General features: G+C 39.7%; 1 protein-coding gene across 1 annotated transcript in view; it reads right to left on the bottom strand.

Annotated features, from left to right (window-relative positions):
* Window positions 1–12702, bottom strand: part of WDR63 (WD repeat domain 63) — a 79070-nt gene that overhangs the window by 56840 nt on the left and 9528 nt on the right. Inside the window, exons 3-7 of the mRNA XM_015572113.1 lie at window positions 12209–12390; window positions 11129–11233; window positions 8077–8217; window positions 6887–7086; window positions 3127–3243 (exon numbers count right to left, since the gene is read on the bottom strand). Of these exons, the coding sequence (XP_015427599.1) occupies window positions 3127–3243; window positions 6887–7086; window positions 8077–8217; window positions 11129–11233; window positions 12209–12390 (745 nt within the window). The remainder of the gene's footprint in view (window positions 1–3126; window positions 3244–6886; window positions 7087–8076; window positions 8218–11128; window positions 11234–12208; window positions 12391–12702) is intronic.

Here is a 12702-nt window from a genome sequence, read left to right as displayed (position 1 = left end):
TGTGTGTGGTGATGGTGGTGGTGGTGGTGGTGGTTTTAGTTGCCACAATGCCTGGGAGGGCCTAATGTATTTATTTCCGTTACTAAACCTCTTGCATGAGACAATCCCTAAAGTGGAGAATTATCCTGCTAAAAATGTTACTATTGCTTCTTTTAAAAAAACAATCAAAGTGCTAGGCCAGCCGTGGGCAAACTACGGCCTGTTCGGCTGTTCTATCCGGCCCGCGGAGCCGAAAGAGCGGAGGGTTCTCTTGCTCTCCCCTCCGCTCCTTCACCAGCAGCAGTGTTAACATGTATTAGTTCACACAAACACTCCATCCATGCTTTTGTTCTGGCCCTCCGGGCCAGTTTAAGAACCCACTGTGGCCCTCGAGTCAAAAAGTTTGCCCACCCCTGTGCTAGGCTCATCTCTTAATGGTCTAAGGCCCCTAATTTGACAGGCTCCCACCTTAAAATTACTATAAGTTACGTAATGTTTATTGTCCCTTCATATGCTAAGGTTGGGAAGCCTGGCTCATTCCCAAGGCCGCTAGGAGCTTTCCCACAAGTGGAATGCCAGCCAAGGTTTCACCCTGATGATTGAGAGTCCGATGAGCTTCGAGTTTTACTAGGTGAGGTAAGCTGAAAGAGTGGTTCTGAATTCAGAATTTCCTAAAATAAGAAAACCCCCCACTTTATTTAGACAAGCATATAGAAACACTATCTATCATAACACATGTGCCTCAAAATGTAATTAAGCAAGGGTACCATCTAATACCTCTGTTCCTAAGCTTCTATGCTACCATTCACTGCTTCACTGAGGATTCCTTGGGCTAAATTCTTGTACTTCATCTTTCAAACTGGAAGCATTTCCTAGGGCCAGCAGGATCAGCGTGACCTGGAACTGTCGGAAACACAGAGCCATGGGCTTCCCCCCAGACCTACTGAGTCAGAACCTGCTTTTTAACAAGCTGCAAAGGCAGCTCGGACGCCTGTGGAAATTTGAATAACCCTGTGTGGGGTAGGCAAGCATCCTCACATACTCGGCTGGACTCATCTTCCAGGTTCGCATCTCCCTGGCGCTTCAGGTTTGAACCCAGTTTCAAGTGGAAGCATTTGTGAACATGTTCTAAGCCTTATTTCTCTATGTTTTGGCCAGAATGAGAAAGGAATTCCAAAGGGAGAAGTTCAAGTCAGGACCCTGGCCCTGGCTTCCCGCCTCTTCCTGCCAAATGGGGAAGTACCCACAAGGGGGAAGTGAGGACAGCAGGTCTCTGGTTTCCTGTGCCTGTGTTCCCTGCACCCGACCAGGTGGTCCCTGAGAGAGATGAACTGGAGGCTGGCAAACCTGTTGTCTGAGTAAAAGCCCACAGTATTGCTGGTTGTTTGTTGGTTGTTTTAACCCGCAAATTTCTTAGTTGCTTTGAGAATCCCCTGGAAGTTTCTCTCCCTCTTCTAACGTGATTTCCTTCTTTTGCAAATCATGCTTCCCTTAGGCTCATTCTAGGTAAAATTCTATGAAAAAGAACTCATTTCTGAAAGAGCTCTCTTCCAGAACAAAACTAAGATTATATTAATTTTTAAAAAATTTAAATAAGCCTTAAACAGTTTGCGTGGGAAGAATGGCAGTGATCAAACTTCAGTGGGAAGGCAGGGGAGGGTAGGGGGGTGGTAAAAGGACTTGTATGCATGCATATAAGCATAACCATTGAGACCCTAGGCGGGTGAGGGCATGTGCCAGGTGGGTGGGGGAGGCCAGGGGAGTTCAACAGGGGAAAAAGGAGACATATGTTCTAATATTTGTAATGCTTTAAACATACAAACAAACAAAAAGAATGGCGGTGATATGAACACAGGTTTCTTATTTGTTCTTGGCCAGTGATATTTTAATCCCTTTCCTCTTTCTTCCTATAGTTCTAGCTTCCTCCTCCCATGTCTCAGGGAAGGGTCAATACTCCTCCCTTTATGAGCGCGGTGATTGAAAGGGAAGAGCAAAACTCCGGGACTAAAGATACTACACAACATGGACGATTAAGAATTGACTACAGGCCGTGTATTCCCTTGAAATGGATTATACAGAGACAGATCTCTTATTTTTAATGTTCTTATCAAGAAAAATTTAAATACTTAATTTTGATAAGGGGAAAAAGAAACCTTAGGTTTTCTTGTTTCTTTCTCTTTCTCTTTGCCCACATAGGAAAAAAATGATAGCATGCTTCCTGTGAATGGCAAGTAATTCATCCATGCTCTGAATCACTGATGACTTTTTGAACCAGATTCTCCTGAGGCATAGGTAATTTTCTGGAAATTTAATCTGGGCTGAAAGGACTAATGATGCTTTCTTAAAAAAAATAACACAAAACAAAAAAGCAAACAAAAAAACTTAACTAGGGCTATCTGTGAACTAGATCACCAATTTTTTAATTTTGGAAAGAAATGGAAACCAACCTAATGGGCAGACCTTTCCACCATTGGTTCCACTTCTCTGAACTCTGGTATCAACTTGAGAAGTTACGAAGCTCTTTCTCTGGTTCAGAAGCCGGAAGGCTCTGCCCAGGGCCCTAGCATCACTGTAAGGGCATTTTGAAGACACCTCTCTTTCAGAGCCTGAAATAAGACCGGCAGCAACACAGGAATTGGGGGGATACGGATGACATATCCAAGTACCGCCTCTGAATTGAATTCGGGTTCTTATTTACAAAGATATTTTTGTAAGTTACTATCATCATCATTGCAACGGTCATCCTCAACACCCACAGCATCCTCATCTTTGTAATCCTACACAGGTCACTAAGGCTACGGAGGGGAGTGAGGAATGGAGACAAAGGCTTAAAGGAACCCTGGTAAATAAATGTTAATTTGCTGTTAGGGAGACATCCTCACATACTCCATATACATCGTCCAGGTTTACACTGTTCAGTATGGTCCTGGCTTCTGAGGTCTAGGATGCTGGTTAGCAATAGAGGAGGAAGAATTACTGAGAATCTGTAGAAAGTGCCATACGTTCACGCATACCTGATAACTGTCTTCAGACTTCCTATCTGGATACCATGTATGGAGCTGATTTTTAAGACCTATTGTTATAACTAAACATACACATTTTATATTTTATCATTAAAATTTAATATACTTTTTTTTTTTTTTTTACCTTGTGGACATGTTGTTAAGAAAATCAGCTAACGGCTTTGATTGTCCGAATGTTTCTTTTTCCTTTTCTAAAAATTCTCTTGGATAATATTGTGTAGTAGCGTTTCTGGGATATGTCCTAATATAATAAAAGAAAACAGAATAACAAAAATAAGATCAAAGAGAAGCAAATACAGTCATGACAGGTCAAAGATTTATCTCTGTGACAGTATTAGGTTATTATTTTATATTTAAATCTTATAATTGAATTTCTTCTTTATCCTAGAAAATCAATGTTGACTGCCATTTAAAGTATTTGTGTTTATCTCTCAAACATAATCAATAAGCTCTTATTTTTTTAAAAAAAATCATTTAGCTATCATTTTAAACTTATGGGAAAGTTGTAAGAAGAGTATAAGAAACTCCCATACTTCTTTCACCTCAATTCATCGATTATCAACATGTTGCCTCATTTGTTTGTCATTTTTTCTCTTGCCATTTCCTCAAATCAGTGTTTCTTAACCAGTGCAATCCTATTCCACCCCCACAGCCTGGGAACACTTGGCAATATCTGGAAACATTTTTGGTTTTCACAGCTGGGAAGTGTTATTGGCACCTCGTGCTTAGAGCCCAGGCAGGGATGCTGTTAAACAACCTACAATACACGAGACAGCTCCCTCCCTGCACCCTGTCCCCGACAGATAATTACCCAGCCACAAACCTCAGCAGTGTTCAGGTTGATAAACTCTGCTCTGAATATACGAAACCAGGAACAATGGACATTTAGGCAGCAATGGCAGCAGATTCTCTGGAGGAAAGCTTCTCCAACCAGACTGGCTGCCCTCAGTGCTCACCTTCACCCTTGAACACATCACATTGCATTGTGCCTCTGGGCTTTGTCGGGCTCACCCATTACACTGGGTGAGCAACTTGGTTTTAGGCTGTGGGGCCACAGAGAGGTCACATGACACAGTCCTTAAGAGTGTGCACTCTGTGCAGGCTGCCTGGCTTTGAAACCTGAGACTGTCACTTATCATGTGACCCTGAGCTCATTATTTGACCTTTCTGTGCCTGTTTTCTCATCTAAATAAAATTCATAAAGTACCTAGCTCATAGGGTTATTGTAAGAATTGAATGTGTTAATACAGGCAAAGCTTTTAAAACAGCACTTGCATGTTTTAAGTGTTCAATAAACTATTAGATTGTACTTAATCTGTGTTTGTTGAGCAAATGTCAGTAAAATGTCTCTGTGAGAGTAATCAAAAAGAGAGGTAAAGAAGATTTTGCTCATACTGAAGAGAATAATTCATGCCTCCCAAGCCCTGCCCCCGCCTAGACCAGTATCCATAGCAGAGGCAGAATGATGGAAAGAAATGTTGGTATTGGAACCAAAGAGACGTGGGCTCAAATCTTAGCTTCACCTTTTAATTTCTATCCCACGGGTAGGATTAAGAAATTATATGGCACCTGGTGGTTTCCTCAAGGTAGCAACAGGACTAAGGGTCACTCTGATTTTTCTAAATGTGATTCGTTTTGTTGTTTTTCAGCAAATCTATTCATTATTGATTCAAATTTAAGTTATGTTCTAAATACTGAGCTTTCATTTTTAACCTCTCTGCCTCAGTTCCTTTATTTTTAAAATGGAAACAGTGCCTACCTCTGAGGGCAGTTGTGAAGGTTAATTGAGTTGATGTGTGCAACGTGCTTATTAGAAGAATGCCTGGCTTGTGGTAAGAGCACTGTAAACATCTGCTTTCCTTGCAGTTACTCTTTGAACCTCTTCATTGATTTTTTTCCTTTTTAGTTCTTTCATCACAATCATATATCCCATCTTCTCCTCCTCAGACCAGCTAATTTCCTGATCTTAGTAAGTGGCACCAGCTTTCTCTGTCACCTAGATTCGAACCACTGGAGTTCTTTTGATGCATTTTTTTTTCACTTTGTGGGTCAAGACCTGTCCTTATTTCTCATCTGTTCACTCTAGCTGCTAGATAGAAACAACTGTCCACTATTACCAGTCAACATCCATTGAGAACCTACGAAGGTCCCTTTTGCCAGAAGTTCACTGTCCCTTTCTGAGTCGACCTCCTGAGTCTACCCTGGCTGACTCATTCTTGCCACTTTTCTGTACCCTGGCAGGAACATAGAAGAAGCCTCTGTTGGCTTAACTAAGAATTTTCTCTCAAACTCTAAGTTGTTTTTTTTTGTACTAATGTAGCATCTCTCTCCTTCAAGTCTCACCCTCACTTCTTGGTGTTTATTAATCTCTGATGTTCTGATTCTCTGCTGAAACTCGACCACTGATCCTTGTCTTTCTTTTCAATTATTTGGTTCCGGATTGTACATTCATCTGCCTCCCTGGTTTCTGACCCATTTCTTGTCCTGACCCCTGGATTTGATGTATATGTGCCTGGACGTTCACGTTGCTCTCTCATGGTTTCTGACTCGCTGCTTCACACAGAGCTGAAAGCATGTTTTATACCACACCCCACACTGCTGGCCCTGATTCTCCTGGTCACAGTCTCACTGCATATTTTATGGCTCTTCTCTTAACACTGAACTCAAGTCGGTCATCCCTTCTGACATTCTCCCTTAACTTGTTCCCTCTCCTCCTTTCCTTCCTCATCCCTTTATTCCCTTCATTTAGTGAATCTGTGCCAGGAGCTGTCCTAGAAACTGGGGACATAGAAGTAAACAAAATAGAGCAAGTGCCTGTCTCAGGAGCTTAAATTCTAAGTGGTAGGTGGGAAGAAGGTGAGAAAGGAGAGACAATGATAAATACATTTCAAGCGACAATAGTGCCATGAAGAAAAAAATAGAGTAAGCGGGTAGACAGAATGGAGTTGCTGTTTTTATAAAAGCGTGTTGAGGAATGCCTCATTCAAACCGAGATCTGAATGAAGGAGGAAATGAACCCTAAGGATGGGGGAAGAGCAGCCTATATACAGGAACTGTGAGCATTAACACATCAGGTATGAGTATGCTTGGTGAATTCAGGGAACAAGGAAGCCACTGTGGCTGGAATGGATGAGCCAGGGAATTATGGGAAATGAGGGACAGGGGCAAATGGGATCCCAATCAGTCTGGCTCTTCTATGGGAACAGAATGTAGGAGGGCAAGGATGGGTAGAGGAAGCCCAGTCAGGAGGCATTGCAATAATCCAGATAAGAGATGAAGAAGGCGTGGTCCAAGATGACAACAATGAATATAGTGTGTCCCCCCAAAAATGTACACACACTTTTAACAGCTGATAATCACTTAATTTTGAAAATTAACTGTTTATTTTGAAAATAAACACTGACTTTATATAATCATTCAAAGCGTGTATACATTTTTTGGGACACTATATTTTGAAGGTAGACCCAACAGAATCCAAGGTTTGGGGTCTTAGTAATTACAAGAATATCACTGCCATTGGCTGAGATGAGGGAGATTTAGGGAGTTTCAGACTTGGAGGTAGGAAATTTAAAAAATTGTTTGTGGGTATGTTAAATTTGAGACTCTTTTACATCCAAGTAAGATGAATATAAGCATGTGGAGTTCAGGGAGGAGATTCAGGTTGAAGACTTTACAGTCTTACGTGGATCTCATTTTCTGTTAAGGTTTAAAAAGGCGTAGTTGAAAGCCATTAGAACTTCCTGAATCGAATTACTCAATGTAGAAATATTTCATCATTGTCAACCCATTTCTATTTATTATAATGATCTCTCAAAATAATCATGGACATTGCTAGGTTTTACTGTCATTGCTTTTAAAAATACACATACCCATTGTATACTTACCATTTTGTCTGAGTACTTATCTCCTTCATTTCAGGGACTACTTGCATGCCAACATCTTTCTCAAGTTGCTTAATAACAAAATTTTTATCTGGGTAGGCTGTGCATTCAATATAGGCATCTTTTACACTGGAAGCATTATGGTCACTGAACTTAATCGGTGCACCAAAATCAGCTCGTTTTCGAGAAATCATATATGTAATCTGCAACACGGGTAAGCAGTAGAGGTAACACAATTAAGTCCCTGGAGAAAAATGGATGTGGGCGGACGACGCAGATGGTCTGCCTGGATCTCTCAGATCCCTTTGGATACGCGCTTTCTGTCCCCTCCAGCTCCGTGTGCTGTTTGCTCCCATGGCCACCGCCTGCTGCTCTTCGGGAAACACCACTTTGCCCGCAGGTACAAGAACAGGAAGTGGCTGGCTGTTTACATCTCAACCCGTGAGGGACTGATAGGAGACCTAGGGAAGCTCATCTCTTCTGCTTCTCTTTGGCACAACTCTGGGGTGTGATTTAGCTGAAGCCTTCCCGCCACTGAAATGTACAGGAGAGCGTTGTCCCTCTTCCTGCAGCTTTCCCTATACTCTCAAAACAAGTCACTCATTTAAATCCTCCTAGAAGCAGTTGCTCTGGCAACACCACTGTGACAGTTTCCTAGGGCTGCCAGACCCAGGCACCCTAGATTGGTGGCTTAAAACAACAGGAATTTATTCTCTCCCCAATGTGGAGATCAAGGTGTTGGAGTGTTTTTTTTTCCTCCCTGCGGCCTCTGAGGGAGAATCTATTGCTTGCCTCTCTCTAGCTTCTGGTGATGCCAGCAAACCTTGGTGTTCCTTGGCTTGTAGATACAGCACTCCATTCTCTGCCTCCTTCTTTCTCCTTGTGTCTCTATGTCTTCATATGGCCCTCTCTTTATAAGGACATGGCCGTATTGGAATAGCACTCTCCCATTTCCTAGTAGGTCACATACTGAGGTACTGGAGGTTAGGACTTCGTATCTTTTTTTTCTTTTGGGGGTTGGGGGGGCGGATACAATTCAACCCATAATACACACCTGAGACAATGACCACTTTTCTATCCAAAGAAAAACCTCATGCCCATAGCAAACATAGAAGATTTACAAACCCTTCAGGAATAAGCGCTATTCAGCTACAGGGAGGGAATGACTGGAGATAATAATCCAGGCCTCTGACCTGCTCTGTAGATGTCGTAACGGATTCTTCCTCAATTTCTTTTTCACTGCCCAAAGAAACCCATGGTTTAGAGACGGGTGGCTTATAATCGTACATCTCTTCAGGAATGTCTTCATCCTGTTCTTCCTGAGCTTCCGGGGGCTAGAGTAAAACAAATAACAGTCTGAAATACATGATCAAATTTAGGTTATAGCTACAGCTGTACACTTTGCAATAAACTTTATTGTTATATAAATTTATTAATCACTTCCTTATTATTTTTCTTTTTTGTTGGTTCCTTCTTTCCAATTGTTGGAAGGAAACCAAGAAAAAAACAACAACAACAACAAATCAAAACTTCAGACAGAAGAACAAAATAGGAGAGTAAAAAAAGAAAAGTCATGTGATAAGAAACTAACATTTACTGCACATCCTTATGACTATGGAACACTAAAACTTAATGTTAACTATAAAACTGGTTTCCTCTGACTTAATAAATTTTTTTGATAAGAGGATTATAAGTATGAATAAACATGATATATATAAAATAATGAGTGAATGTTTTTAAATCAAGATATCCACAAGGAGTATACAGAGACATATTAATGCCTAAATCTCTATAGCTATCTATCTATAAACTGAATAAGTATCAATAGGTGAGTAAACTGACACATTGTGTTATCATCATAAAATAAAATTCTGTAAAGCAGTTGCAATGAAAAAACTTGATCTACATATATATGATATCTAAATGTATCAACATGGGTGAGGCCTAGAATTTTATAATTCAGTGATAAACAAAAATTGCAGAATGATTTGTAGAATTTTATGTGACTTTTAAATAAAACAATAAAATACATTATTTGCGGAGCATACATATATGGTAAGAATATAAAACCATGGACAGAGGGGTATCTAACAACTCATATAGAGAGAAGTAGAATTACAGAGGATATAAGAGTGAATGAAGCATTATTATATTTTATTACTTTAAAAATTAAGTAACTATGGTAAGATATTAATATTTGTTAATTCTGGGTAGTGATTGTGTGGATATCTGTTAAATTATTATCTAAACTTTTCTATACAGTTGAAAATATTTCACTACACAGTTATGTGCTGTATAATGATGTTTTGGTTAACAGATAGTCCCATAAGATTAAAATGGAACTAAAAAATTCCTATTACCTAGTGATGTTGTAGCCATGGTAATGTCGTAACACAATGCATTTCTTTTAAAAAAAAATGTTTGTATTGATTTTGAGAGAGAAAGGAAGGGAGAAGAATAAAGAGATAGAAACATCGATGAGAGAAAAACTTCATCGATCGGCTGCCTCCTGCACACCCCCTACTGGGTTTAAGTCTGCAACTCCAGGCATGCGCCCTGACTGGGAACTGAACCAGTGATCTTTTAGTTCACAGGTCAATGCTTAACCACTGAGCACACCAGCCAGGCTGTATTTCTTATATGTTGGTGGTGATACTAGTGCAGACAAACCTTTTGTGATGTCAGAAATATAAAGTATAGCACATATAATTATGCATAGTACATAATACTTGTTAATAATTATAAACAACTGTGTATTTACTATACTACACTTTTTACATTATTGTATTCTCCTTTTAATGATTAAAAAAAGTACTTTGCTGCTGGAAGCCCATCCACCCTGGCTGCTTGTGGCAGTCCCTGCAGGGATGTTTCAAGGGACCTTGAAATGGAGATGGGAAGCCCCCTGGCCTTTTGTATAGAATGGATAGGATTGGGACCAAATAGTATAAATACAGATGTTAGATGACAATAAAAAAAAAAGAACCTGGCTATGATGATCACCTGAACACTGCCTCCGTGTCTTTCATTCTTCGCGGACTCCGTCCACACCTTTGGGAACCCCTGGACCCGCTGGGGCTGGACCCCAGCACTTTGCTATAAAACACATTATGCTGCAACTGGTCGATATTTCTCTCTCCTTTTCCCTTCCTCTCTCAAAAATCAATAAAAAAAGAGGCTCTTAGATTTAAAACAAAAAACACAATATGCCATGTTACACCAACAGCAGCCTCAAACATCTCATGTTTGATTGCATCATTTTGTTTTGTGCTTGATTTAATCTCATATTGTTTGTACAGTAATGGTAGCCTAGGATCAATAGGCTAGGACCATCTAGGATTGTGTAAGTACACTCTACAATGTTCCCACAGCAAGAAAATCACCTAGTGGCACATTTTTCAGGTGTATCCCCATTGTTAGATAGCACAAGACTGTAATAAAAAAAAATTAAAAGCACAAAGAAAAGCAACCATAAAAATAAAATTGAAAATATTAAGGCTAAGTAAACTATCATTTTTAGTTTAAAAAGTGTAGATATTTTAAAATTCTATGCTTTACTTTTTCTTGTTTGTTCAACAACCACTCAAAACCCCCCTGTCTACCTCAGTGTGACCAAGCCTCCCCATAGGGATGCCCAGGTCAGAAGGCAAGTCTCAGGAACTCATTACCTGCCACGGCCACTTGGAACAAAATACCTTGAAGGTTAACTAATTATTTTTTCTTTGAAAACTACAATTTTTAAAATTTCTGCTTCCCTCCCTGCCAACGGCCCACTGACAAAGTCATTCTTTTAAAATCTTACTGTTCAGTAATCATAGCAAACACTATAATGAGGGCTTTACCTTGTGTTAGCCTATTTAATTTTTATAACAGGCCTGGAATGGGCACTGTTGGTGCCACCGTTTTGCAGACGAGAGGTTTAGTAACTTACCCAAGCTATGGAGGTGGCAAGAGGAGAACCAGGACTATGGGCCGGGGCGTGGCTGAGGGCAGTGGTACTCCAGATTTGCTGTTTCTGCTCTCATTGGGCCAATAAAGGCAAATAAGTAAGAGTATCTGCTACCCTGAGATGTCTGCCTTAGTTCACCCTACATTTACTGCTTACTTACTCTCGGTGCCAGAACTCGATCCAGGCCCTGGGGTATGGGGGCTGAACAAGAAGAATCATAACCATGCATAGTTCTCCCCCAGAGGTACCGCTCCCTTCCAATAATCCACAAAACGCAAGGGCTTGGGTGTGCTTACGTTTAAATAGTTTTCCTTGCCCTCTTCTGTTCCAATAACATAAAAGTTAAGTCCAAATTCGAAGTCTTTGTCATAAACAATCAGAATCTCATCTCCAGGATATTCCTACAGGAATATAATCAAAGGAGAAGGTTATAGAATATTCCATCCAAAAGCAACAGAATATACAGGGTAAGCAAAAGTAGGCTTACAGTTGTTTATATGGGAAATAATACAATAACTGTACAATAATAATATAAGAATAAACTTTCTGTTTTGCATACTCATAACTGTAAACCTCCTTTTGCCAAGCCCTGTACATTCTTTTCAAGTGCACATGAAACATTTAAAATGATAGATCATAGGTTAGGCCACAAGCAAGTCTTAATAGATGTAAGAGGATTCAAATCATATTAAGCATATTTTTTGACCACCATGTATAAGACTAGAAATTAATTACACAAAGAAAACTGGAAAATTCACAAATATGTGGAGATTAAACAACTGAAAAGGAATGAAGGCTAATGAAGGTTAATGAAGTCCAGTGGTCATTCAATTTATTCAGACATCGACACAAAATTGATATTTTTCTAATCAATCAATCATAAAAGATCACCATACTACTTATCTATGGCCAATAAACCCAAGTTGCAAAATTACTTTATTAACTCTAAAAAGCTTTTAAAATACAGTAGGTCCAGGGAAATTTACCATGCAATTTTATTTCTAACAGGAAAAAAGAAGCATTTCTTTAGTTTGGCGTTGTGCTCTGTTGCATGCTTGGAGACAAATCAGGAAAAAAAATTATGAATTAAACAATTAAGATAGTATGGGAAAATAAGGGTAGATTCCTGTTCTAGTTACAACCGGGCAAGGATCAGTGTTTCTGGGTGTGGAATAAGACAGTCACTAAGTGTCAATGAGTGTTTGCTTTTCACCAAGGATCATCCAGCAGGATTCCCAAGGTGTGGGCAAGCTAGTATGTGTCCAAGCTCATGGAAAATGCCAGATTTGAATGCAGCAATCGCTCCAACTGTCATTATTATGTACCAGGAACCCCTTGAAGCAAAACTAAAAAATGAAGAGGGATGTTGCACTTACCTGGATAATTTTTTTGACTGGGTAGAAATCAGATACTGCAGCTCTGTTTTGAAAGTCTGCCAAAATATCTTGTTTTTTGATAAGTTTATAAGGTTGCTCATCTGTCAGATCTTCATCTATTCGGCAACTGAATATTTCTTGAGTCTTGGTAGTTAACACTAAAGGATAAATTTCTGGATGACCTGGGGAAGACAAAGTGGAATTTTGATATTAAATGTAACCACATAAAACATTAGCAATGGGAAACATGCAACTGTTTGCTTTAAATACCTGTCTTGGTTAAAATTTTTAAAAGTCTTTAAAATCATTGCTCTTGTTTTTTAAAATATATTTTATTGATTTCAGAGAGGAAGGGGGGATACAGAACTTAGATGAAGATCCTAGAGACAGAACTTAGATGACAGAACTTAGAAGACAGAACCCTCACAGAACCTAGAGACAGAAGAACTTTGCTGGAGAGAACATGGCAAAAGATCCTGGACAGAACCTGGCTA

Source organism: Myotis davidii, unplaced genomic scaffold (assembly GCF_000327345.1).
Source record: "Myotis davidii unplaced genomic scaffold, ASM32734v1 scaffold162, whole genome shotgun sequence".
In the NCBI taxonomy this organism is placed as follows: domain Eukaryota; kingdom Metazoa; phylum Chordata; class Mammalia; order Chiroptera; family Vespertilionidae; genus Myotis; species Myotis davidii.
This window is presented reverse-complemented; position numbering and strand designations above follow the sequence as displayed.